The 26,229-nt window shown below is 38.6% G+C and overlaps 3 protein-coding genes across 5 annotated transcripts; 1 reads left to right on the top strand and 2 right to left on the bottom strand.

Moving 5' to 3' along the window:
* The first annotated feature begins 3,694 nt into the window (after positions 1-3,694).
* On the top strand, positions 3,695-9,158 carry LOC103964839 (protein gar2-like). 3 transcript variants are annotated; one of them, XM_009377827.3, is made up of 12 exons: positions 3,696-4,267; positions 5,202-5,737; positions 5,818-5,907; positions 6,000-6,239; positions 6,717-6,938; positions 7,045-7,324; positions 7,418-7,743; positions 7,841-7,950; positions 8,034-8,128; positions 8,219-8,295; positions 8,384-8,477; positions 8,691-9,158. In XM_009377827.3, exons 1-11 carry the CDS (start codon positions 3,943-3,945, stop codon positions 8,474-8,476), a joined length of 2,394 nt encoding a protein of 797 aa, XP_009376102.2. In that variant the 5' UTR covers positions 3,696-3,942; the 3' UTR covers position 8,477; positions 8,691-9,158. The 3 variants fall into 3 exon arrangements, with proteins under 3 accessions (XP_048447710.1, XP_009376102.2, XP_048447711.1); XM_048591754.1 differs by having other exon boundaries at positions 4,130-4,267; positions 5,189-5,737; XM_048591753.1 differs by having other exon boundaries at positions 3,695-4,267; positions 8,384-9,158.
* A 3,067-nt stretch (positions 9,159-12,225) lies between these two features.
* On the bottom strand, positions 12,226-14,095 carry LOC103964838 (trihelix transcription factor ASIL2-like). The gene has a single exon (XM_009377824.2). It carries the CDS (start codon positions 13,565-13,567, stop codon positions 12,482-12,484), a length of 1,086 nt encoding a protein of 361 aa, XP_009376099.1. The 5' UTR covers positions 13,568-14,095; the 3' UTR covers positions 12,226-12,481.
* A 9,618-nt stretch (positions 14,096-23,713) lies between these two features.
* Positions 23,714-25,516, bottom strand: LOC103964194 (cyclin-U4-1). Its single transcript, XM_009377093.3, has 2 exons — positions 25,085-25,516; positions 23,714-24,213 (listed from the first exon to the last, which is right to left on the bottom strand). The coding sequence occupies exons 1-2, from the start codon at positions 25,417-25,419 to the stop codon at positions 23,928-23,930; spliced, it is 621 nt and encodes a 206-aa protein (XP_009375368.2). The 5' UTR covers positions 25,420-25,516; the 3' UTR covers positions 23,714-23,927.
* Between the last annotated feature and the right edge of the window lie 713 nt (positions 25,517-26,229).

Below are 26,229 nucleotides of genomic sequence, written 5' to 3'. Positions count from 1 at the left end.
GGCCAAGCTCCCTAGGGCCGTGCCAAGCACCATTTCAACCAGTCAAACCCTTGCAGCAAAGGTGTTAGGCACTGGTCCTTGAGGAGGTTGGTGATGCACGATGGCACTGCATCTTTAAAAAGTGGCCCTAGAATTTGATGAGTGGTGGTTAAGTCATTTTCGAAGCTTAGCATTTTGATAGCGCTCCGATCGATGAAATCTTTGCATTTGTTGCACTCATCAGAGAGCTTTGAGATGGAGGAGGCCATTGGTAAGGATTCAAAGGTTCGCGTAGGATGAGAAGGGGTTTGTGAGAGGTAAGCTTGAGGTTTTCTAGTTTAGCAAGAAAGAATGGCAAAAGGAAGTTTCAAAGTTTCTGAAGGCGTGGGATGTGAATGAAAGAAATTTAGGTATTTATAGGCAGTTCAGAAAGAAGATCAAACGTTTGGTATTTGGAAACACTAGATTTTTGAATTTGGGGGAAAATTAACCGGGAAATGGCCAATCATTTCGGATATCTTGGGAATCTTCAAGGATAGAATCGAGGGTTTCGAGGATTTAGGACGCACGATTGTATACGGCGGCGGTTTTAATGCATTAATGAGGAAGAGACGTTTCGACGAGCGCACGTTTTTTAGGGCCATGATTGAGAGTTGTTAGGTTTATCGGAGGATCGACACGTGGCAGTACATCGGGAGTAACGAAGATCGTGCAATCATATTTGATAAATGCGCATGGTAGTGGTTATCAAGAACAGTTAAGTCTAAAGGCAAAAGATATTTTCACTTCTTCAAGGTCGAGATCCGACCAAAGGTTGGCAGTCGACGACCTCAGAAGCGAGGGGGCAATGTTTGGGCCCAAAATAATATTGTTGGGCCGAGTGTAGGTTTGTGCTCGGCCCAAAACGGTGTCAAAAGTACTATGGGCTATGGTGATTCTGGGCCATTCAGCAGGGATGGTCGAGTCCTATCACAAGAAGAAGTAGTTCAGATAAGCAAAAGGGTCGAGGAAGTCCTAGTGCAATTAGGATTCTCGACCAACAATGAATAAAGCCCTAAAAAGGGGTGAGTTCAAAGTCCTAGTGGGAGTAGGATTGTTCGAAGCAAAGTTGGAACAAAACAAGGAATCCCTGTCCGGATATGAGTTTAATTCAATCTTAAGGAGTTGGTGCTATAAATACAAGACATCATGCAACAATTCGGGACCTCCAATTCAACACACAATTTCCTTGCGCAAAGCTTCTCAAACATTTTGAGATTTTTCCTTTTCTTTTTCTCGCCGACGCATCTTCAGTTTGGATAAACAGCACTGTGGAGGCAACCGGCGAACACCTTTAGTTTGGATAAACAGCACTGTTGCCGTAGAATTAGACGATCAAGGAGCACCTTCAGTTTGGATAAATAGCACTGTGCTGAGGCCGACTGGTTATCTATCCAAGTCTCGGTCGAGAAGGGTTTTCGAATCTTTTTTGGCAGAGATCATTTTATTAGCCTTCTTGGCAAAGTAAGGTGTTACGAGTTACGACATTCTGCGTAAGGGACGCCAAGTGATTTTATGATTGGATACTCATAAGTGAGTATCAAAGTTCGGCATTCTGATGGCCGAACCACATTCACCATCAAGACATACATCACCTTTGAATATTTGTGTCTGTATAGTCTGGTGTCTATTCGACGTGCTTATACTCTTACGAATATAATTACGGTGACCAAATCAGGCGTTGACGATTTGTGAACTTCACAGAGCTAGCAGCCTTGTCTTCAGGCTCTAGAACCCGAAGACTGAGAGTGTTCCTTCCTCGGTCGCAGTCGCAAGGTAAAGAAGTCAGCAACACGGTCAATGCAACATCAACAAATTTTACTCCTCAGCTGGGCTCAGCCGATGAATTGGCACGCCCTGCATTCAACCGAATGACGTAGTTAGTGAAGGAAGATTTGTGAAAAACATGTTCATTTAAGCAACATCAATAGCATGCAATTAACAATTAAAGGCGGAATCATGCTTGTATGCACTTAAAAACAAAACATTTACCCATGAAATTCAAAGCCTAGTAGATAGGTGAACCAAGACTCAACTCAAAACAAAGTGAGTTGAGAAATCAATACCTTTGTAGATTCCTCTTTGCATAAGCAAAGGCTAATCACCCAAAGAGAGGGCCTTCATTCCTTGCATCTTAGATCCATGGATTTGGATGGATGAAAAGGTTTCTCCAAGTTCCCAAAATTGAGAACCTCCAATGATTCATCACCAAGGCATAATGAAGAAGAAATGAGTGACCTTGGAGGAGTTTGATTGCTAGATGATCCCTCCAAGGTGGCCTAAATTTTAGAGAGAAATGAGAGCTTGTGTTCTCATCCTTTCCCCAAAAATTACCATATATAAATTTTTAGGCTATAAAGTCCTTTATATAGTCCCTTCAAATAAGTGACCTAATGGACCAAAAGCCCTATTCTTCTAACATGGCAAGCCTATGGGGTTTATTGGGCTTTCAAGCCCTTTGTTTATTCAAGTTGTCATACAACTTGAGTTAATGGGCTTGACATTCAAATCTCATTGGGCCTTGCGGCCCAAAACTAACCCGAGGTCTTTAACGAACTTATTCGTTTGATTAATTAACATATTAATTAATCCTAGCCTTAGATAAATAATTAAACCATTTAATTATTCTTACTTATCTCCGTTGTTTCTTCAAACTCTACCTTACTCGGTGAACGATCCATTAGGTTCCTTTTAGCGAGGCAGTGGGCGATTAAAACTCTTTCTAATCGATTGTGAATTGAAACTTACTTTCAATTCTCCCGTTAGTGATAATACACTTTTAGGGCTTCCACAAACCATGGTTGACGCCTAGCAGCATGTCATGGTTACCCAAGCTAATCAGAAGAGGTGGAGAACCTATTCAGTTTTAGGATTACAAATGCAATACGGTCTTTCTCTAATACAATACTCTTGACCACATTGTTTGGTTTGATAGTTTATTCATGTCTACTATCCAATGTGAGTCTTGTGCTTATATGATTACCTTGAATGTGATTTGGAACACATTCCTAAATCTCATTCATACTTTGGCCAAAGATTCTTAATCATATCATAGAGTATTCTCTCTCAAACAGTTTGAAGGTTAGAGATCCCTTGTTGCGCATTCACTTGCCTCCATGGCTAAGTGGCTTAACCCCAACGATGCCATGGACACCCTCCTGATGGAGTGACTTTGACATAATCAAAGATTAAGGACCTAACCACAAGACAACTGTGATGCCTCAGGTCAAAAGACTAATTTGCATTATCCCAACCATGAGTTCTCATGTGACATGAATATGAGAACTCTTCGTTGATCGTGTTCAGTGAACTCATTCTCTATTGAGCACCTACGTACTTGTCTTGATGTCACACACACCAATGACTCGAGACTAGTCACTCTCCCTGAGAGAAGACATAGCACGTACTGATCTTAACGGACTGTCAATGCCCAATTGACAATCCTATGATCAGGAACGTTAAGGATGTGTCAACGAAAGAATGGTCTCATGAATCTAACTTCTTTAGATCGCATTCTTCCAATCACATATTCCTTGGACTTATCGTTTAAGCATATAACATTTATATGAGATGGCTCAAACAATTATTAATTACTAGGTCTGCGCACCACGTAGGCTTTGTAATTTTTAGGACCAACAACACCCCATTAACCTTGAACTATCATGCTAATTTTCATGCAAAATTCTTTTGTCGCAACTGCAAACTAGGGGTTTCGTTGCAATTATTCTCTCTATAAGTACGCATTGATAATTTTCATCTTTCAGTTCGTGTGCTAATAGAATTCTGATTTCTTCTATTCCGCAATTTTGATCGTGAAGTTACGGTTTTCTGAATCGTTCCCTGTTCAATTCGTGAAAAGGGGTCTTTTGTTTGGGTTTGTTTTGGGGAATTTGTGGAGTTTTGGGCAATTCGACTGCGAAAACCATGCCTCCGAGGACGGTGAAGAGAGGTGCGGCGGCGGGAGCCAAGAGGACGACCAGAGTCACAAGGGGGACGAACAAGGCCCAGAACCAGGTCCAGCATGAGGCTCCTGACGAGTCGGCGAGGGCCGAAGTCGAGGATGCGGTGCCGATGATGGAAACTAAAGAGGATCTCAATGTTGAAGAGATTAAGGAGAAGCCAATTGAGGCGTACAACCCGGTGGTTGTCGTGGAGAAATCAGTTGTTGATGAAAAAGCTTCCATTATTGATCAGCCAGGGCCTTCAGAGATGGAAGTCCAAGCGAATGCAGAGCAGAACGGATTAAAAAGTTAGTTTTTTGTTTTCCGGATTATTGAATTTGGTTGGAACTTGACTGGATTAAGTAATTTGCTTTCGATTTTCCCGTGCTCTATGTTTTTGCATGATTTTATGTATGTTTATAAAATGTGGTTTTCGATTGAGATTTTGTTTTCCGGATTATTGAATTTGGTGAGAACTTGATTGGAACAAGCTTAATTTTTTTGTTCGGAAAATGGTAGAGAATGACTAAATCAACTAAGGGCAATGATTTAGAAAGATTCCAAAGGAAAATTTTGTTTGAATTTGAAGATTTTAATTACACATTCGTAAATGTCTACACAGACATTGAGGAATTTATTTTTATGAATCTGGTAATGCTTGCTTTTCCATGTACTTAGATGGCTTTTATTAGAAGTAGCCAACTTGTTCTTTCAAGAGTAATTAGTTCTTGGGTGGAGCTTAGAATTCAGTGTGAGCGTAGTGGATTGTTGACTTAGTTCTTGTTCGGATATGTGTCAAAAAGTTTGGTTTATATATGGATCAAGGTTGACAGTGTAAGCAGTGTAAACATGGTCATACACTTTCCTCTTTGTTTTTAGCTCGGCTGTCTAATAAGCAAAGGTTTATGCGATGAGCATAGACTGGACGTTTAAGCCTTTTTAAGTGTGGATCGTGACTGTTTTGGATCATTTTTGCTTTTATACATTTTTAATCAATCATCAGAAGAAGAATTAGGCCAAAAATTAGGATACATTCTGGGAAAATAAAACTTCATATGGAAGCAATAAGCATAGAATGACACTTCAGGCATTGTAAACTAAAATGTAGATCATGCTTCTTTTATGGGATCTGTTATGTGTTAATATAAACATGGTATTTTTCACACTGTGTTTATCTGAGATGGACAAGGACCTTATTAAATTCTGAACTCTGCTTGATCATAATATAGAATTTTATCGCAGAACAAGATAAGGTTAGGGAGTCTATAGATGATTATGAAAAAGATGAACGATTAGAGCTGGAGGATAATGAAGCTGAGTATGAACCTGAAGAAGATGGTGGGATTGATTATGATGAGAAGGAAATGGAGCAAGGGGATGTCCAGGAGGTTGGGGATGAAGGAGATGAAGAACCCGAGGAGATTGTAGGTGAAGAAGAAGGTGACATGGCCGAGGAGGAGTTGGAAGATGTTCACGAAGAACTCGAGGGTGAAGAGTATGAGGAGCATGAGCATGCAGAGATGGTTGACAAGGAAGAGGAGCACCATGAACTTGTAAAGGAGAGACAGAAGCGCAAGGAGTTTGAAGTATTTGTTGGTGGTCTAGACAAGGATGCAAGTGTGGCTGATCTTAGGAAAGCTTTTGCTGGTGTTGGTGAAGTTACTGAGGTCAGGCTGATGATGAACCCTCAGACTAAGAAGAACAAGGGATTTGCATTCTTGCATTTTGCAACTGTGGAACAAGCAAGACGAGCAGTTGCAGAGCTTAAACATCTTCTGGTAATTTTCAATCCCTTCGTAGTTTGAGTGGAAACTGGTTTCTTAGCTTTTTGAAATTCTTTGAATTATTGCAATTCCAGATTAATGGAAAACAGTGTGGTGTTACTCCAAGTCAAGACAGTGATACTCTTTTTCTGGGTAACATATGCAAGACATGGACAAAGAATGCTGTAAGTATATTGGCTTGCGTCATTTCAAAATTCTCTGACTTATGAGGAGTTGCTTAAAAGTTTCAAACTTCTTTTGATGGCTGTGGTTCCAGTTGAGAGAGAAGTTGAAACATTATGGAGTACATAATGTTGAGGATTTGACAGTGGTCAAAGATACTAACAATGAGGGAATGAATCGGGGCTTTGCTTTTTTGGAGTTTTCATCTCGTTCAGATGCCATGGATGCTTTTAAGCGACTTCAGAAAAGAGATATCGTGTTTGGAGTTGATAGGCCTGCAAAAGTTTCTTTTGCAGATTCCTTCATTGATCCTGGTGATGAAATCACGGCACAGGTAACGTAAATTTTCTGCTGTATTATACAAGCGATAGGATTTCTGGATGGTTTATCTTTCTCGCGATCATTTCTTTTGTGTTGGTGTATGAACTCATAACATCTATTTTTTCCATGAGTTTATGTCATCCTGGATAAATTGTCTGTGTGATCATTTTTTATGTTATGGGAGATGATAGAGTTACAATATGCCCATTGATAATTTTTGTACAAGTAATTTTTCTAGTTTTGTTCGACAAATTACCATAGCCTCTATAAAACGTTAGATTAGATTCTTTGGAGTTGGTTTTTCATGTAACATTATCTTATTTCTGTGTTACTTGTTTTCTAGCAATCTTGTTAGTCTTTATCCTCAATTGACAATAATAAAGTTAATCATGTATGGGAAAGCAGTTGTGAGATTGTTTCTTTGATATAGTGTTATTTAGAGGAGTATAGGTGATTGTTGGAGCTGCTGATCAAATATCTTGACATGCAGGTGAAAACTGTGTTTGTGGATGGCCTACCTGCTTCATGGGATGAGGATCATGTCCGAGATCTTGTTAAGGAATATGGGGATGTTGAAAAGATTGAGCTGGCGCGTAACATGCCCTCTGCTAAGAGGAAAGATTTTGGTTTTGTTACATTTGACACTCATGAGGCTGCAGTTACATGTGCTAAAAGCATTAACAATGCAGAGCTAGGTGAAGGAGACAGCAAGGTGTGTTGGCTGATGACAGTTAATTCAATTAGACATTACTGATGGAAGCCTTTATGTATTGGCATTTGTTGGACATGAATTTATGGATAATTATGGTCATTCTTAGGCGAAAGTCAGGGCGAGGTTATCAAGACCGCTTCAGAGGGGTAAAGGAAGACATGTTGGACGCGGAGATTATCGATCTTCAAGGGGGGTTGGACGAGTTGTTAGGGGTTCATGGGGTCACCCAGCATCGCGTGGGTTAAGGGGAGTTGGAAGTCGAATTACACCAGCCAGTGTAAAGAGGCCTGTTGAGCTAAGAGATAGACGCCCTATGATGTCATCTTATCCACCAAGAGGCAGGCCTTTGCCTCCTCCAGTTAGGTCCTATGACAGGAGACCACCTGGTATGCAATATTTTAATTTATAATGGCTAATTGTTTGTGTTGCAACTTTTATCACATGAATAATTATATATTTTCTATACATTTTTTAAACAGTTCCAGCTTACCCAAAGAGTAGCTTCAAGAGGGAATATAGTAGGCGCGAGGACCTTCCTCCAAGGAGTAGAGCAGCCTCTGATTATGGATCAAGGGCTGTTCAAGAAAGACGCCAATCGTACAGAGATGACTACACTCTGCGTGGTCCTGCCTACTCTGATCCACCGAGAAGTACCTCTCATACAGCAGGAAGGAGAGCTTATGTTGATGAAGGTTATGGACAGCGATATGAAAGGCATCCTCCCCCTCCTCCTCCAAGTTACCGTGAAGGGCGTGCACGTGAATATGACTCTATTTCTGGTTCAAAACGTCCTTACGCTGCACTGGTTAGTGTTGATGACGACATTTATGCAATTCACTTGGTCTTCTCTGCTAGGATATGAAGTAGGCTTAAAGTCTTCTTCCACATGTTTTGTGTTCTAGGATGATGTTCCTCCCCGTTATGCTGATGTGCCCATCTGCCAATCCAGGGCACGGTTAGACTATGAGTATGGAAGTGGTTCATCTCAATATGGGGATGGCTATAGTGACAGGTTTGTTCTTTAAATTGTAACATTTTTAACTTTTTGTTATCTCATGTATGGATGCATTAACGTACCTTTGTTGTGTATAATAGACTTGGGAGATCTAGTATGGGATATGGAAGCAGCAGAACAAGTCAGCATTCTCATGGACTATACAGCAGTCGTCAGGGCATGGACTATGGAGGAGGTGCTTTGCAATCTCCGGCTATCTGATAGCTATAGTGTTATTGTTGATATCATAGAATTAAAGGTCGAAGTTTTTTACTTTCTTTTTCAGATTCTTATGGTGGCCATGATGGTGGTGGAATGTACTCTTCAAGAGATGGTGGTGATTTTATATCTCGTGGCAGTGATGTATGTACCTAATCTGATTTGGTTCAAGGACAAGAATAGTTGTGTTTAGCTGTCTTATGTACCATTATTTTTTGATTCTCCATTGTAGGTTGGAGGTAGCTCTTACTCATCAATGTACTCTGGCCGTGGTGTGGGTGGAAGCAGTTATATGGGTTCAGGCGGTTCTGGCTCATACTACTGAGGTAATTTGGATTTATTTATTTATTTTTATTTTTATGTTTTATAAAGTGTGATGTGTGCATAATTATGAAAGCGATGCGCATGAGTCATTATTACTATTTTCCCACTGGAGATATATTTTCTTCCGAAGGCACATCATCTCTTCTTTTGCTCTAAGAGTTCATTGGTGAAAACAGAGCAATATATGGTTACAAGTGAATTTGTCTATGGAACAGATCTGACATGACGAAGAGGATGCTGTAGAATGTGGACTGTATGAAGCTTTTCCATTACGTTGCTTAGAGTTATGGACAGACAGAATTTCCCTAAGAACCTTATGTGTGTGAGAGGATCCTTCATTGCATACAATAAGGTTGTAGTGGTTCAAGCCCTCTTAGATTTCCAGAGATCAGTTAAATGTGCCAGGCTGTAGATATTTTGCTGCAAGGAAACTCAAGTTATTCAAAGATGAGACATTCAAGTGCTTAGTTTATGACGTGCCTTCCACTTTATCTTCTAGAAGAACTGCACCTGACGGAAAATTTGGAGTCCTGGTGCATACTTCCTTTGTTCTTATGAATAGATAAGATTATAACGAGAGAATGAGGATTTTCTTAATGTGATTATAAGGTATTTTGGATATTTTTTATGCTGAATCATTTGGAAAGGTTTGAATAATAAAAGCATTATGGCCATTTAGATCACTTAACATTTCAGTTCCATATCATTCAAAACGCCTCAGTGGGTTAACTCGGAACTGAAGGCTATAAGGAAAGATTTAACTTGCTTGGAATTGTTCGAGATTGGGGTCCAAGAAGCTTGACCTGTAATCTCTGGCCAGGTGTGTAAGTTGTAGTTACCATGTGAGTTAAACTTGCAATGTTGACATATTTGTTGATATTTAAGGAAACATATTGGGAAATTAGGAAGGAGGATGAGTAGAAGACAGGTTCATATTCTTTTTCACTTCCCAAGGAGTATTCGCTTTAGTGGTAAAATAATTTTACATCGGTTGCCAAGGACTGTTTCCGTTGCCTACTTTTCGTGAACAGAAAGAACACTGTTGCTGCTCTATTATCTGGATTGCAGAAAGTCGATATTGTAAAAATGAGATGCAGCTGGTAAGTATTACATTTTGTAGAAGCACCCCATTATATGTGGGGGGATCACTTGGGCATGTCTAAGGGAGTCTAAAGTTTTGGTTAAAAACTCCGTTACAAGCAGTTCTTGCGGACTAAAAGCTACTGAATCTTGGAGGTCTTCTTGTCCTTGTATTGCTCATTAGGGCATATTTAAGGACTAGGACAGGTTAGTTCTTTTCAAATCACTCTCGATAAACTCGTTTTGATTGCTCAAGCGTATCCAAGGTACTACTTGCTGGTTGGAAGCTGTTTCAATTGAAGGGTTTCGTTTTGATATGCTTTCAATATAGATGCCAGTGTTGTGTTGGGATTCGGATGCAACTGAATGCTGGATTGGATTTTAGGTGCATATATACTTTTCGGCATGTATACTTAGAATTGTTTCTTTCACTTGTGAAATACGACAACCTTATTGTTAGTTTGGTGAAGTCTGGACAGAGTCCTCGTTTTTCATTGGCATTGTATTGTACTTGGTATAAAATTTGCAGGACACAACTTAATAAAAGTTTGAGTTCAACTCTCTCTCTCTCTCTCTCTCTCTCTCTCTCTTGGAAGAATGGTTGGATGTGTTTTTTTTTTTTCAAACGAGTATTAAGTATTTTAGTTATATGCATCATCGGCTGTGAAAACTATGAATTTGTTTCAAATTAAATACAAAACAATAAAACTGAATTGGACAATCCGTTCTGGACACCGGAATGATGTAACTGCGGTCTGGACAAGACTCGTGTACAATCCGTTCAAGTATGCCTGTCTATCGTTCCAAGAGACGGTGCGTTTCACCGGGAGGACCTGCACTAATCCTTTTCTAAGAATCCAACCTGAGGATGTAAACCTCGGCACAAATCCAAACACTAAGCATATGTTCACCACAAAAGACTGGCCGCAAGTTATCTGTACTGCCGGTGTGGACAAGTACATAATCATAACTACTTTTCTCTACTAATCAAAGAATAACAGGATTTGCAAACACATCGGAACTTCAATAGAGTGTAAACATGAAATGCCTACGACAAATGAAACAAGAACACTTGTACAAAATAATGATTTGTATTAAATGAGAAATTAGGGTTACAATCTTTGATTACAAAATTGATCATTTGATTCGATCTTTGGGATGCAAAGTGTGTGTAGGGTGGTTGATCCAAGGGTCGTAGTGACTTGTTATCGAATCAACGAACGCTGCAAGAGTTTGGCTTGAGGCGATGGAGGAACCAACATGTGTAGTGGTGCTTGATGGTTCTTTTACGAGTGTGGTGAAGAATGCATAGAACTTGCTGAGTCTTCTGAGTGTGTAAAGGGTTGGGGAGTTTGAGTGTCTTGAGTGTGAGGATGTATGTGTGAGGACTTGCTTTGTTTTTGTATCAAGTCGTAGAATTCAATTCAAGGGCAAGGGACTTTTGTTCTTGAATCAGGCTAGAAGTTTCTTCAAGGGCAGTTGAAGCTTGAACTTAAACGAAACGGGACCACGAGGAGTTTCATGTGGTGAGTCATCTTCAACTTCAGTGGGAATGAGTCGGCATGTGCTTGTTGTATTTGTTGATTCTCCATGAGCTTGATAAAGGATACGAGTGTTTAGGTATTTAGATTTGGCTTTAGTTGTGATTGTGGCTGCATCTAGAATTTGCTAGACTGCCAACGTACACTTTGTGGGATCAAACCAACGTAGTTCAAAGTTGCAAACTTGAGTGCAGCTTTGTGCTTGTTGGAATTTCTTCGCGGCTTTGTGACATTTTGATTAATTTAGTAATTACCGGGAATTTGACCCATTAACTTGACGTGGTTCGAAACCACGAAATTTGAAAGGAGGTTGACCTGGAATCTCTTGCCTGTTGTGTAAGTTGGCAAGAAAATCCAGTTCTTTAGTTGTTGGTCCTTGCTAGGTAGATTTGTTGCCTATTAACTGCGTAGATATACAAGAATACCCAGAAATTGATCCAATAAATTTAAGCATAACAATTCTGTCGGAATTATGCATCAAGGAAAATTTGCAATTAAGGGCCCTCCTCAGGCCGAACAACATTTTTTCAGGTAAGTGTGTTCGCTATTCTATCGTGTATTCGCCAGTCCTCGTTTGAGCCTGTTCGATATCCTTCTTGGATCTCATTTTGTTAGTGCTAAGCAATTTAGTTAGCGCATTTGAACGGGAAAAATCAAACGCAAACCACCAATGATTGATATTTGATAGCCTAAACATGGAGATTGATACCAACACTCTGATACTCTGCCAAGCAAACAACAATGCAGACAGAGTCACACATATATAAGCATCTTATGTACCATACAAAGTAAGAACGCTACACAGTTTCCAGATCCACTCCGGCGCACCATAAGCAGCAAGTCTGTCGTCAATCATACAATGCTTGTGTCGCCCCATTCAGAACCCGCCAGACCGCCTGGCGAGAAAACATTTTTCCGTCAAAAAACTCACCCTTGTCCAACTTAAAGCTCGATTCCAAAACCTGCATCAAACACCAAAACAAACCCGAATACACACAACAACAATAATCCTCTTCCAAATCCATTGTCGAAAAAGTAAGAATTGTTACCATTTACTGCAAAACAAGAAATATATGGCTAAAGTTGCTATGCAATCAACCGAAAGAGAGAGATAAAGTTAGAGAGCGCGTGAGAACAATCAATCTACATAGTTTCCACTACACGACATTACAAGCTACAAAGATTAAGCTACAATCGTCTCAAAGGACTCGAACCAAGCTAACGTGATCAAGTTCCACATTCCCTCAACACTTTAAGAACAAAAGGAAATTGTAAAAAGTGGCTCGAAAAGTTAAACACGAACTTACGACCAATTAAACTCACATAACTTAGTGCCTCTAAGATCCAAAAGCACCGGCAGCTATCATCCAATGCAACCCCACCATCTACGCCTCAGGGGATGGCATTCTCTTGGCCTTCTTCTTCTTCTCCGAAACCGCCTTCGCAAAAGCCTCCACAATTCTTTGCTGGGACTCCAAAATCATCTCCGTCCGCTTCACCTCCATGTCCATCCGCATCGTCTCAATCTCCCTCGCCATCTCCATCTTCATCTGCTCCATTCTCACAAACCCATCTCCCAAAAGCTTAATCGCCGACACCATCTCCGCCACGGGGTCTCTCTCCCTCTCCCTCCCATCTCTCTCTCTCTTCCCCAATCCGGGCCTCCCCGAATTCCCACTCTCTCTCATCACCTTTGCGCTACCATAACCCGACCCAGGATTCGAATTCATCCCGAATTTCTGATCCATCTTTGGATAAACCTTGGTCCCAGGCTGAGCTATGCTAACCCCAGTTGGAATCCTAATCCTAAACCCACTTCCGGGACCGCCACCGCCACCACTTCCTCCACTTCCACCCCCAACCCCAGCTCCATTCCTATACAACTTACTCATACTCTTCATATTCGACCCGTATCTCAGCTCCTCATAGAGCTCCTGATCCGGATCCTCCTCCTCTTCGTTCTCCTCGTTATCTTCCTCTTCGCCGAGACTTTCCGAGTTTTCCCTCTTCCCAGCTGCCGGCCCCTTCTCCATGGCGTCCATCCGCTTGAAGTGGACCCACGACGACGTGAATCTGGACAACGGCATCGACCTGGCTCGCTGGATCTCAGTCCGGTACCGCTTCCGGAGCTTCTCCATCTTGTGACGGCACTGAACGGCGGTCTTCGCCGGAGAAGCAGCCGGGCATATCCTAGCGATGGCGTCGGCCACGTCTTGCCAGTGGGTGGCCTTGAGGTTTCCGCGGCGGAGGGAGTACCACTTTTCGCGGTAGGAGTCGATGAGGGCGACGGTCTCATCGTGGGACCAGCAGGGAGGAGGGAGGCGGCGGGAGGAAGGCGGGGTTGGGTTCGGCTGGGTTTGCTGAGATTGGGATAGCGGTGGGGCCGGGAGAGCGAGAGGCACGCCCTGCGGTGGTTCCGATTGGAGAGGGAGGATCGAGTCGTCTTGGGGGGAGGACGGTGGAGAAGCCATGTTGGGTTGCAGGGTATGCGGTGGAGGAGGATGGGTTTTCTAGGGAGGGAGGAGGGGAAGGAGGAAAAGGGAATGGGGAGGAGGAGGAGGAGAAAGTGGTGTATGATAGCATGATTGTGGTTGTGGGTAGGGTGTTAAAGAGGGTGGGTAGGGGGTGGGTGGAGGGGTGTGCGGCTGATTTTGAGATCTAAAGGTGGGCGTGTGAGATGAGCGGTGGATGAGGCCACCGCTTAGGTGTGGGGTGAGGTGGCTAACGTGCGCCGGGGGGGGGCTAGGGTGGGGGTTGGGTTAAGTTAACCTACGCGCACCACCCAATAGAGAGAGAGGTGGGGAGGTGGGGGCAGGTCCACCTCCTGTCTGTCTGACTTTGCCCATTATCTTGTCCATTCTTCGATCATCGTCATCATTTGATATTTGTAAATGGGAAAATAGTGGTGTTTGTGTGACGGTGGGTGGGGTGGGGGAGGTGGGTGGGTGGGTGGTGATTGGGTGGACATTTTTTTATAGTGGGCTTTTGGGTTGCGGCCTTTATGGGTTTTTGGGGCGGTGGGGGAGCGTGAGGGGGAGGGAGGTGGGGGGACAAGAGGTGGTGGTAAATAGCATTAGGATTAGGGCATGAGAGGGGGAAGACTAATGGGGGACGTGAGAGAGCATTTTGTGGGGACTTTGGTTGGTGCTTCAACAAATTGGAACGGAGGGGGAGTTGTTTATTAACACATGTGGTCCAAAAATAAAGGGGGCAAACTTGTGATTAATCATGAAAAAAGAATCACATTGAAAGTGGAAATACTATTGTTGCCCCAAAAAAAGTGAAATTACTTTTGACATCCAACAATTTAATCACTTTTAGAAAAAACCTTTATCGCTACTTAATATTACAGTGTGGTGGTATTTCTCTTCACTTATAAGTAAGATATCTTAGGTTCGATTCTCAACAAATGCGAATTTGAACCACATTATTACTAACTCATTGTGAATTTATAAGTAAGAGATCTTAGGTTCGATTCTCAACAAATGCGAATTTGAACCACATTATTACTAACTCATTGTGAAGCTTAATTCATCCCCTTCCTTAAATAATATCATTTGCTATAATAAAATATAAAAAAATTTAAAAAAATAAAAAATAAAAAATAAAAAAAACACCCCTCTCATTTTCAAAAGAAAATGGTTGATTGTTCTACCCTCTAAAGCAGTAGGGATGAGCAATGAAGCCAAGTGGATAGGGGGCTTAAGGAGCCATTGATCAAGGAGAGAGCAAGTTGGGTTGTTTTGGACCCAATCTTCAAAATCTGGGTTGAGGTGTGTTGGTTTCGTTTCTGGCATCATCGGAGAGAAACGTGAGGTGGACAGGGAGAATAACCATCAACAAAAGACACAAGTTTCAGACTCTTTAAGCACGGGAACATTTTAGACCAACTTAAACAGGGTAATTGTTGGAGTCGAGTTTGACGTTGATGCCGTGAGAGACGTCAATAAGAACACAAGAGTCAACAGAAGCAGTTGTGGAAGTAGTGTCCATTGGAAAAATAAGTAGAAAATTTTCGGTGAGAACAGAAAATTAAAGGGATCAAAAGACTTTAGTCAAAAGGCTTTGGTTATGCATAGGGAAAATCTTCGGTACGTGGTGAAAGATGGAAGAATAATGTTTGAACCTCAACTCAATGAAACTGAGTGAGTCGTGCATCTCGTGTACGCGCGCGCGCACACACACATATATAGGCTTATTATATTAACACCCCACAAATTGTTGAATAAACCTCACATACTTAGGGCTAATTTGGTATTATTGTGCTTTGAAAAAAAAAAAAACTGTTTCTGCTGTGCTGTGAGAATAAGCAGCTGTGAAATAAAGCAGCAGAGTGTTTAGTAAACTTTTTTGTAAAAGTGCTTTTGAAAAAAAAAAAAGCAGTATTATAGTGTTTGATAAACTTTTATGTAAAATAGATGTGAAAAAAAGCTAGTTTTTCAAAGTTGGGTTTTGCAGCTTTGTGTTTTTGGTTTTTTTTCACCCAAAACTGTGAAAAAAAACTGAAGCTAAATATTTACCAAACTAGGGCTTAATACACCTCACATTTGCTTTTTCACTTAAAAATTATCTTAATACACCCCACATACTTGTCCATAATACCCCCACATCCCACATTCTCAATATACACCTTATGTTTTGTACATACACCCCATATTTTCTATACACCTCATATTTCTCAAATCTTATAACACTCATTTTTATTTTTAGGGACTGAATCTAACCATTTGAACGTTTAGTTTGCCGAAAGATTTCAAATCATCTAAACGTTTAGTTTGCCGAATGATTTCAAAATGATGATTTGCTAGGTAGGGTAACATCAGCAATGGCTTCATTGTTAGGTTTAACTTTGTGGTACGCAATTTTTGTTTTGACTTTCACAAACTTCATTTTTGCAGTGCGGAGCACTTGGAAAACATTGATATCCATTACTTCCAAACACTGAGAAATTGGAGAAAAAATTTCTTGTATGGACAAAGGTAAGGAGATTTCATGTAAACTCACATTGTGATCCCTAAAAAATGAATATGAATATAAAAGTTTAAATAACATAGCAAACGCAAGATTAAATAATTATCGATGTCATCGAAATCACTAAAACAATGAAAAATATGAAGTCTTACCTCATGTGAAGCTTCTGAAACATCGATTTCATGTTCCATTCGCCAAAAACATTTTTTCTCAATCAACATGTTTGTAGTTTCATTGGTTAGGGTTTTATTCAACAATGGAGGGTATGAGAGTTTTGATAGTTGATAAAATAAATAATCCGCTAAAAGTGATTTGGGGTGTATTTAGAAATTTTTATTTTTTTAAAACCTAATAAGGTCAAAATTGTCATTGCATAGTGGGGTAAATAAGTTATTTAATATTAATTTTTAATGTGGGGTGCATTCAACATTTTGTGGGGTGCTAATATAAAAAGCTATTCTTATTAGACTAAGAACAATTCTAGGCTCGGCCCAAAGTATTATTTTGGGCCCACACAGGAATGCTTTTTGAAACTCGTATTTATTTATAGTGAATTTTAAGAGGAATAACTATGTAAAACATGTGGCCTAAAAATTTAAAATAATCGGACTGAATAATGAGTTTGGCGCGCACAGTGCAATACCAACGATAATAGTCTTCATTCAAGCATTTTATTGAACACTTTCCGTGCAAATTTAGATAGGCGAATTCTTGATTCTGACGACTGGAGGGGGCGATCTCCCCTATTTACTGCATGGGGATCCTCTCCCATCCCTTTTTCCCTTCCCTCTATCCCCTCCTCTCACAGTTTTTTTCCTTCTTGCTCTCTCTACTTTTTTCTTCTATCTCTCTCTACAGGATGAAATCTTGAGCATTCGAACTGGAGGAGAGAGAAAGGAAGAGAAAAAAAAGATGAGAGAGAATCCTTGTCCCTCTTTGCTAGGGGTGGGCACTTGAAACCAAAAACTGAAACCTAAACAAGAATCAAGTCAAAGCGCACGGAATGGTTCGGTTTTGCAGTTTTGAAACAATTTCAGTTTGAAATCGAACCGCAATGTGGAAAAATGGTTTGATTTCGGTTTTGAACATTTGAAACCGCACCGAAACCAAAGTGCACAAAACTTACATATTTAATTTAATATCAATATTAGGTTTAGGTTCTAATTAGTTATTTGGTTCTTATTTTTAATTTAATACCAATATTTGGTGTTGGTTCTGATTAGTTAGTTGGTCCTATTTGTTTGAAAGACTGAAATCTTAGAAGTCTTGCACTTGCAACATATAAACATAGGAAAATTGAACCATGTATGTCTTGAAAAGTTTGGAGAAAAAAAATTCAAAGACAATGTGAGTGGTGTTAAGAAGAAACGTGAGACATGGGAGAACTAATGTGTAATTGAAAATGGGATATATACAGTTGTCAGGAAGGGCCATTGCAAAGTGGACAATATTGTGATATATAAAGTCATCTTCAACCGAATGAGGGTCAGAGGGTTCTCTTTAGCCTTATAGCCCTCCAAGAAATTAATATTTTAATGAATAGTAAGCCATGTTTCTTACCATCTCCAACCGAGGGGACCAAAGGGCTATAAGCCAAACATAGGCCTATGACAAAAAACCATCTCCAACCGAGGGGGCTAAATAGTCATAGGCCAAACATAATTTATTATTTTAATTGAATTACTATGGTTACTTAAATTAAACTACCTCGATAATTTTTCAAGATGTAATCTCAATAATTTTTCGGATAGGATTTCGAGTGACACGTGTTGCTAAAGTGAGTAACTCTCTAGATTTCTTGTCGATATGTATTCTCAATAATTTTTCAGATTGGATTTCGAGTTGTTTAATATTGTTTGATGTTGTTTAATATTGTTTAATATTATTTAATGGCATAGGTAGTTATAGAAAAAGAAAAATTAGAAATTTTTATTTTATTTTTAAAAAAATTGTCCCAAAAAAAAAAATCAAATCCAACGGCTACCTGGCATCATGCTGACGCCAGGTAGTCGTTGCAATTTAAACTTTGGCCAGCCTGGGGCTGGCTAACTGGCTCATTTGGGCTAGCTAGTTGGCCTGATTTGGAATTGGGATTACTTTTAAGCCCACAAATATTTGATTAGTAATTTAGACTTGTGCACAAAATATAAATATTTTAGTATGGTGATTATGAGTTTTTTTTAAACATTTAGTTAGCAAATTGTTTATAATCGAAACCAAAACTGTTTGAAATCAAACTGAATTGCAACCAAGTGGTTTGGTTCCATTTGGTTTGAGCTTCAAAACCACACCAAATCACACTACAAAAAAAAAAAAAAAAATTCGATTTCATCTAGAACTGCACCAAACCAAACCGTGTCCACATCTACTCTTTGCTTTAGTGTAGCTTCGTCCATGCCCACAATAGGAAATAAATCAGTCATAATCCAAAAGGCAAACCTCTACCTTGATGTTTTACTAAATCTTAAACCCATTACAAAAAAAAAATATATATATATATATATATAATGAAGAACGAAAAATATAAAACCTCTTATGCGTGGAATATTTCAAAAGTAGTTGGCTTCTCTAACAAAAAAAATAATTTAATGACTTTATTTAATAAAAAGTATTTGAATTTTAGTGAAAAAGACAAAAAATTAATATAATAAAAAATTAAAAAGAACCTAAAAAGGTCCACGTTCCTCTCTCCCACACTTCCTCACTGGAGAGATCTTTCAATGTGAACACAAGTTGATACATCCATACAAGTAAAAAAATACTTGTGTTAAAAAATTAACAATTTAAGCCATCCAATATTGCAGTATAGTGGGATTCCTCTTCACTTGTACGTAAGAGGTCATAGGTTCAAATATAGTAAATGGCGACTTCGATATCAAATTAGGTTATCCATTATGTAACTCAACCAAACTCATCCTTCCTTTAGTGTAAATTATTGTACTAAAAAAATTAACAACTTAAAAAATAAATTTTTCACCACTTATATAATAACACGTGACGTACCATCCGTGTTCTGAGGACAATGAAAAATTTATCCCTCTCCTTGTTGCCCCTCTCTCTTCACCAATCACTATCATCTGTCTCTCTCCTCTTTCACCCTTTACCATCATGTCTCTCTCCTCTTTCACCCATCATCATCATCATCATCATCATCATCATCTCTCTCTCTCTCTCATATGTCACTCCTTCCTCCCCTCTTTCATTTTTTTTTTGTGATATTTAAAAATTAGTCATATTTTTTAAGATATAATAATATGATTTATTCATCATAGACCAAAATTCAACAACCTTATTATTAACAAATTTTTCACACACTTCATAAAATTTTATCAATAATAAATCTTATTTGTTATCAAATAATAAATTTCTAGGAACAGTGACATTATTTTTAGTGGTCACCATTTTAGAGAGTGACACTAGTTCTAAAAACCGTGGTCACTAGTTTTAGAAACAGTGACAAAATGGTACCTGTAAGATCTCACATCGTCCAGGGGAGTGATCCTTAAATGTATATTCCCATCCCTACCTAGCACGAAGCCTTTTGGGAGCTCACTGCCTTCGGGTTCCATGGGAACTCCGAAGTTAAGTGAGTAGTGCGCGAGAGCACTCCCATGATGGGTGACCTACTGGAAAGTTCTCGTATGAGTTTCCAGAAACAAAACCGTGAAGGCGTAGTCGGGGCCTAAAGCGGATAATATCGTTCTACGGTGGTGGAGCGGGCCCAAGATGTGGTGGCAGCCCGGGTTGGGAACTGACACACCTTGATCGGAATTAGGGCGTAACCTTGACCGTGGTGTGCCGACGAGGATGTTGGGCCCCCTAAGGGGGGTGGATTGTAAGATCCCACATCACCTAGGGGAGTGATCCTTAAATGTATATTCTCATCCCTACCTAGCACGAGGCCTTTTGGGAGCTCACTGGCTTCGGGTTCCATGGGAACTCCGAAGTTAAGCGAGTAGCGCGCGAGAGCACTCCCATGATGGGTGACCCACTGGGAAGTTCTCGTATGAGTTCCCAGAAACAAAACCGTGAAGGCATAGTCGATGCCCAAAGCGGACAATATCGTGCTACGGTGGTGGAGCGGGCTCGGGAAGTGATCCGCCCCGGGCTGGGATGTGACAGTACCTTTTAAAAAAAAATTAAAAAACAATTAAGTGTTTTTATGAATAAAAGTTCATGAAAATATCCAAATGAATACAACAAATTGGGAAGAATTTGAATCACAAAAATAAGGTGGAGAATGATACACACATATATCTATATCTATATCTAATATATAAAGTGAGAATGATAAAAAAGTGAAACATTCAAAATACAAAAAATTGTCCTTCAAGATTTTCAAAAATTACATTGAACCAAAAGGATTTAAGGTAATTCACCACATTTTAATTTTGAATGAATTTTAAATTCAAAACTTACAACAAAAAAAAAAAACAAAAAACAAAACAAAACAAAACTCCCATGTCATTTTTAGTAGTTTTTTTTTTTATAAATAAAATAGTTATTTAAAAGATATAATCTAATATAAAAAGAAGAGAAATAGTATTGCTACTAATCTAACACCATTTGACTGGATTTTCATTCAAAATTAATACTATAGAAAAATGTTAATTAAGTCATTTTTGAAAAATATATTCAATCCACAACTCTTTTTGTTTTTGGTGAAAGGGTAAATATATTACCAATAAATAAACATTACAAACAAAGAGGCCCACAACAACTAAGCACAAAAGAAATAGTTGACCCCATAAACACTTACAATAAAGGCAATACACACCTAACAAAGCCCAAAGTAAACAAAGTAGCACAGTAGACACAAACCACAAAATTCCACAGAACGAACTATAGCCATCACCTAGCACTAGCGCCTGCCATCTCACCATCATGAATCCCAAGCTTGAGCCACACCACCCTCCATAGACCACCAAAACGACGATCGCGCATGGAACAAAGGAAGCTCGCGGGAAGAAAGATCCCACGAGCGACGTCGCCAACAAGGGCGAACATCAGAAAAAATCAACAAGTGTGAACACCTGAGTCAAAGCTCTACAACCTTCCCGTAGAAATGCCACTAGTCGTAGTAAAAGGAGGCCGAATTGAAGTGAGGATTTGTGGAAAAATAACGGAGCCTATTGTTGAAGATGTTAGAGAGGAAATGATCGAATGAGATGGAAGAAGTAGGTGATAAGGATGTAGGGGTCAAGATGGTGAAACTAGAGGCAAAAAAGGTAGCAGGACGATGAGAGCTTGAAGGCTAGGATGGTATGGGGACAAGAATGGGGTTGGGCTTCTGGCCAAAAACAGTAAGAAAAATGGAAAAAGGAAAACATAACGAAAACCAAGGATTGCCACTGACCTTGGCCATAGCTAAGGCCAGCGGTAAAATAGAGAATCGAAAACGAAAATCACTCACACTAAGGTGAGAAAAGGGAACTCACATTATAGCCACGAGGAATTCATATATGCTAACACTTGCCGCTAGATTCTAACCAAATTTATGTCCGGCCGGGCAATCTCACTTAACCACTTTTTTTTTTACTAATGTAGTGCAAATGCGCCAATAATATTTTGTGTGCTATTCCTCATGCCTGGTGCATTTATTTATAGTAATAAGGAGGAGAGAATAACTTACTCTCCAAGTAATACAAGTATAATAGGAAACATCTTCTAGATCTCAAAGGGTTCCTAATCTATCTTGAGTTAGAATTTACACAATCACACATATGCTAATAATGTTCACAACAATTTCGTATTTTTTAGGTGGATGGTCAATAATTGTCGATTAAAAACTATGAGATATGCCTGTCGCAATCTTTTTGTGTTTTTATTTTTTAGAGTATGTGCAATTTGTGTAGTGCTAGTAGGGGGGAAGTGTTTAAAAACTTAGGTATTCTGGTTGCATATCACTTCGCTTCATGTCTCTCATATCACGTGACTTGTCTTCGTCTCTCTACTCATATATATAAGTTATGTAAAAAAAAAGAAGTAGAAGGAAAGTTGAATGATATGGAAAATGAATAGCTGAAATTGAGAACAGGAGATTTAATAGTTCTGGAAATTGAATATGATGGTTAAAAAACTCGTAACTTCAAATGCTATATAGCATTATAGCCGGAGCAAAGAAAGTAATAGGAAACTGTTTTAGGAAAGTTTTTCCCATAGTACAGTGATCCATAAGTAACGAATGAGGTTGGAATTACAAATTACAATTACAATACATCTCAGCTCAGAATTTGTTGTGTTTTACATAACAAATTCAAGATAACTTTCTAGTGATTATACAACTAGCTGGCCAAAGGCCGAGCACCGTTCTTGTCTCAATTTATAGACAAATAACTAAGATGACAAGACATGCCTGTTTCTATCGTCTTTCTCTGCACATGCCAACAAGTTGTCGTTTAGACAAGGACATAGTTTTGTAGTCATAATGCATAACTTAGACTCTAAATTTGTTCTCTTGATAAATGAATGCATATTGTTGCTTAAATTAAGAGTCTAACAACATAAAATAGTAAATTAATTAATGTAAAAAAAATTATTTCGACAACAGACTTACATTCTCTTAAGTTAACTCGTCAAACGTTTACAACTCAATTGAATGTTTATCGTTTAGATTACTAGTCTTACAAAATAACATAATGTTTGATGACAAATTGTACAGTTCAGTACCAATTTTGTTGTTTTGGTTAGTGGGATCTCTCTCTCTCTCTCTCTCTCTCTCTCTCCCCCCGTCTCTTCCAACAGTGGCCCAGGGGTTGCACATGTTCATTGTTCCTATCTCAAGATCAATAGAACTGTCCAACAATTACAACTGTCAACACTAAATATAACTACAATAAAATTAAAACAGCACTCTTTTGTACACTATTATTCTATTATTTTTATGGTGAGCCGGACCTACCCATGTCACCAAATTGGGTTTATAATTCACCACTCATATCCCTTCCAAACCGTGACCAAGTAAATATCAGCAAATTGCCTTGCATTGCATGGCCAGCTATGGATCTTCTGGTGGCAAACCCTAAGTTAAAACAAGAATCCTAAACATTCATGGATAAGAACGAAACGAGTATATATCAACCATTAAGGCCAATTTAGAGGCATTGCTTTCCGGACTGTAAATTCAAAGACTCATCTCAACATTCTAAAAAATCTCAACTACAAAACTAAAAAACATATGACAGCCTCTTTACATATTTAAAGGAAAATATACGTTATTTTAGTGTACATATGTTGTAATCAGATTCGTTCATTCTCCTTGTGAATATCTTAAGAACATTTTTTTTAAAAATTTATTTGATTTGGAGATGAATTAATCATCCATATGAATCAAACAATTTGACGATTCATCGTAAGGATACCACAATTATTGATTTGTTTGATACAAATAAAAGACTAAATGGTTTCTAAATTAAATTAAATCTTATAACAAATTATCTTTGGATGATGAGGATGATGATGATTAGAGAAAAAGTAGTTGCGGTTATAATGTTTGTACGGTAAATAATTAAGGTGGTGCTATTCACTTACCTCTTTTTACCTTCCATACACTGTTGTTAATTTTTGTTTTTTGATATTCTTCAATTCGTTATATCCGACAAACGAAAATTAAGAAGATGTATAAAAGTTAAAGACAAGTGTGTGGATAGCACCCTTAAGTACATATTGTTACGTCATCATGTAAAAAGTAAAAGGCATTGTCTTACAGCCAAGTATGGTCTAAAAAATCATAAAGGAAAGAGAAGAGAAAAGAAGTACACAAAAATCTAATGTTCATTTTGCCAGGCCAACAATATAAGAAAATTACAAAAATCACTAACTCAACAACTACTTTTTGGACACCCTTTTAAGGGTTTAATGTCAAACAGCTAGCTGCTGCTGTTGTTGTTGCTGATGGGAGGTTTCATCCTCATCAAAGCACAAGTGGAGCTTTGGTGATTTGCCTAAAGTAAGAGAAGAATCCGCAGAATCTAGAGGTGGTTGCAACAGAAGCATCTCTCTCTGGAGATATGAACAGTAGATGGTGAAGGTTGAGGGAGTCACATTTAAGTTGAAGCTCAAACCAAACAGGAAATCCACTTCAAGAAAATTCATCTCTATTGTGCTTATTCCTCCAACTTTTGCATAATATGCATTGTTGTAGTACCTGAAATTTCACACCAGATAAATACAATAGATATTAGTTAATTCTTCAACATAAAAAAAATATTATCATTACAAAAACATTAGAGACATTTTGACTACGAGGCTTATGATACGCATATAAAGAAGACATTCTTTCCTAATTACCGAGGATATATCTCCATGTGAAGTATCTCAATCATCACGTGATCACACTCATGAACATAATTGGCCAGGGATGCCCCATTTTTTTCCCCATATTATGTTATTGACTTCATATAATCGACCAAAACTTATCAGATTAGGTCACCATGTGCACCTAGGTGGACACTCCATTTTTATAGGAAAAGCCAGGGTATCACATGGCTGGACTTAGGTGGATTTTAGAACATTGTTGGAAACTTTACAACCCAAACCAAAAAGTTATACATTTTTGTTCTGAAAATTTTCCATTTAATTAAAATGAGGGGTCAAATTCTGTCTATGAGGTAACTGCCTCTAATTTTTTTTTTTTTTTTCGAAGTAATTAAACGGTTTTTTTTTTTTGAAATTATGAAGATTACTAAAGCCGGAAAGTAAGCAAAAATCCGGATCAGAAAACAGTAGTGAGAATTCTGTACCACAGACACAGAACGCTTAACAAGGTAAAACCCATCAAAGAAAAACACAGTGAAATTCATTTTCTTTTTTCATCTACATTCATGCATGAAGCATTCATAATATCTAAAAGTTGCATAATTTGATGGACAGGATGCAAGTGAACGTATGGCCACCAAAACAATTGCAAAATCTTTTTGAATGCCTTTATAACAGATTTATTTATTTATTTATTATTATTATTTTTTTTGTCAAATAATTGAGCTCATGAGCTAGTCAAATTCAACTTCAGGACTTACATGTCATCCATGAACTTTGCAGCCACCATAACACTCGTAATCAGCAACCGATGAACGTTGAATGAGTTGATAGGCAACGAGGGTTGCCTCTGCGAAAACCGATCCAGATAAACGTACGCAACAATTAAGCAAGATGGGCTGCAATTGGCATACTTGAAAATCCTCTCTAGGTAGTTCTGTATTGAAATGGTGGGTCTAGTTAGACCATGGAAGACTGAGATTTTCTGGGGTTGGAAATGGCTGTTGAGGTCATTCGATTCCGTCACTCTTTGAACCAGAGAAGAGAGAAAAGTTATGATCTTTGTCATCACTCTTGGGTTCTCTAGCTCTGCCATTGAGATGATGACCAAGCTTTTTTCCTTTTTGAAAGAGATGATGAGCAAGTTTTGGTTCTCAAGTGTTTGAATTTTTATTGGTGCTTGCTTGTGTTGGCGTATATATATATAAGGGTAGTTGGGAATCAGTGTTTTACTTTTGTTTTTTGTTTTAGTTTTTTGGTTAAAGAAAGGAGGGAACATGAGAGATGATAGAGGTCAAAAAGAAAGGAGGGTGAATATACATGCATACAACTAAACAATAGTCAAAAGCTGTTTTTTTAGTTTTTCATATAACTCTATTAATTTTCTTTTGTTCTCCCATTTTATTCTTATTTGAACTAAAAAAAACAGAAAACAAAAGCATTTGGTTAAGCCTTTTTTTTTTCTTTTTTTTTTTTTTCTTTCTAGAGGACATAAAACAGGTATCCTTTCCTTAGATACCAAAATGGCCGCACCAATTTGAATTACGATTATAAATGGTTCCGATTATGAGGTTTATATAGTGAAGATACGTTAATCATAAACAATGAAGAAGAAATAGATTCTCCCATAAGTGGAACACAATTATTATTCATAACTTTATATGTCCTCATTTGTTTAGTAAAATTGTGACTTGTCTCATTTTTTTTTAATGTATAAGGTTTAGAATTGATCTCTAAACTTTTACTGTAGTTTCATTTTGGTCCCCAAAAATTTTAGACTCCAAACTAAAAATCCGTTTAATGAGAATGTACCCTTTTACACCAAAGTGGCCTCAAAATTTGAATTATATATGACTGAATTTTGAGTTAATGGTGCGTCTCTCTTATTTTAATAGGGAACCAGGCA

The sequence above is a fragment of a genome, unplaced genomic scaffold (assembly GCF_019419815.1).
Source record: "Pyrus x bretschneideri cultivar Hongxiangsu unplaced genomic scaffold, Pyrus_bretschneideri_v1 Contig35, whole genome shotgun sequence".
Taxonomy (NCBI): Eukaryota; Viridiplantae; Streptophyta; class Magnoliopsida; order Rosales; family Rosaceae; genus Pyrus; species Pyrus x bretschneideri.
The sequence above is the reverse complement of the archived record's forward strand: the minus strand, read 5'-3'. Positions and strand labels throughout refer to the sequence as shown.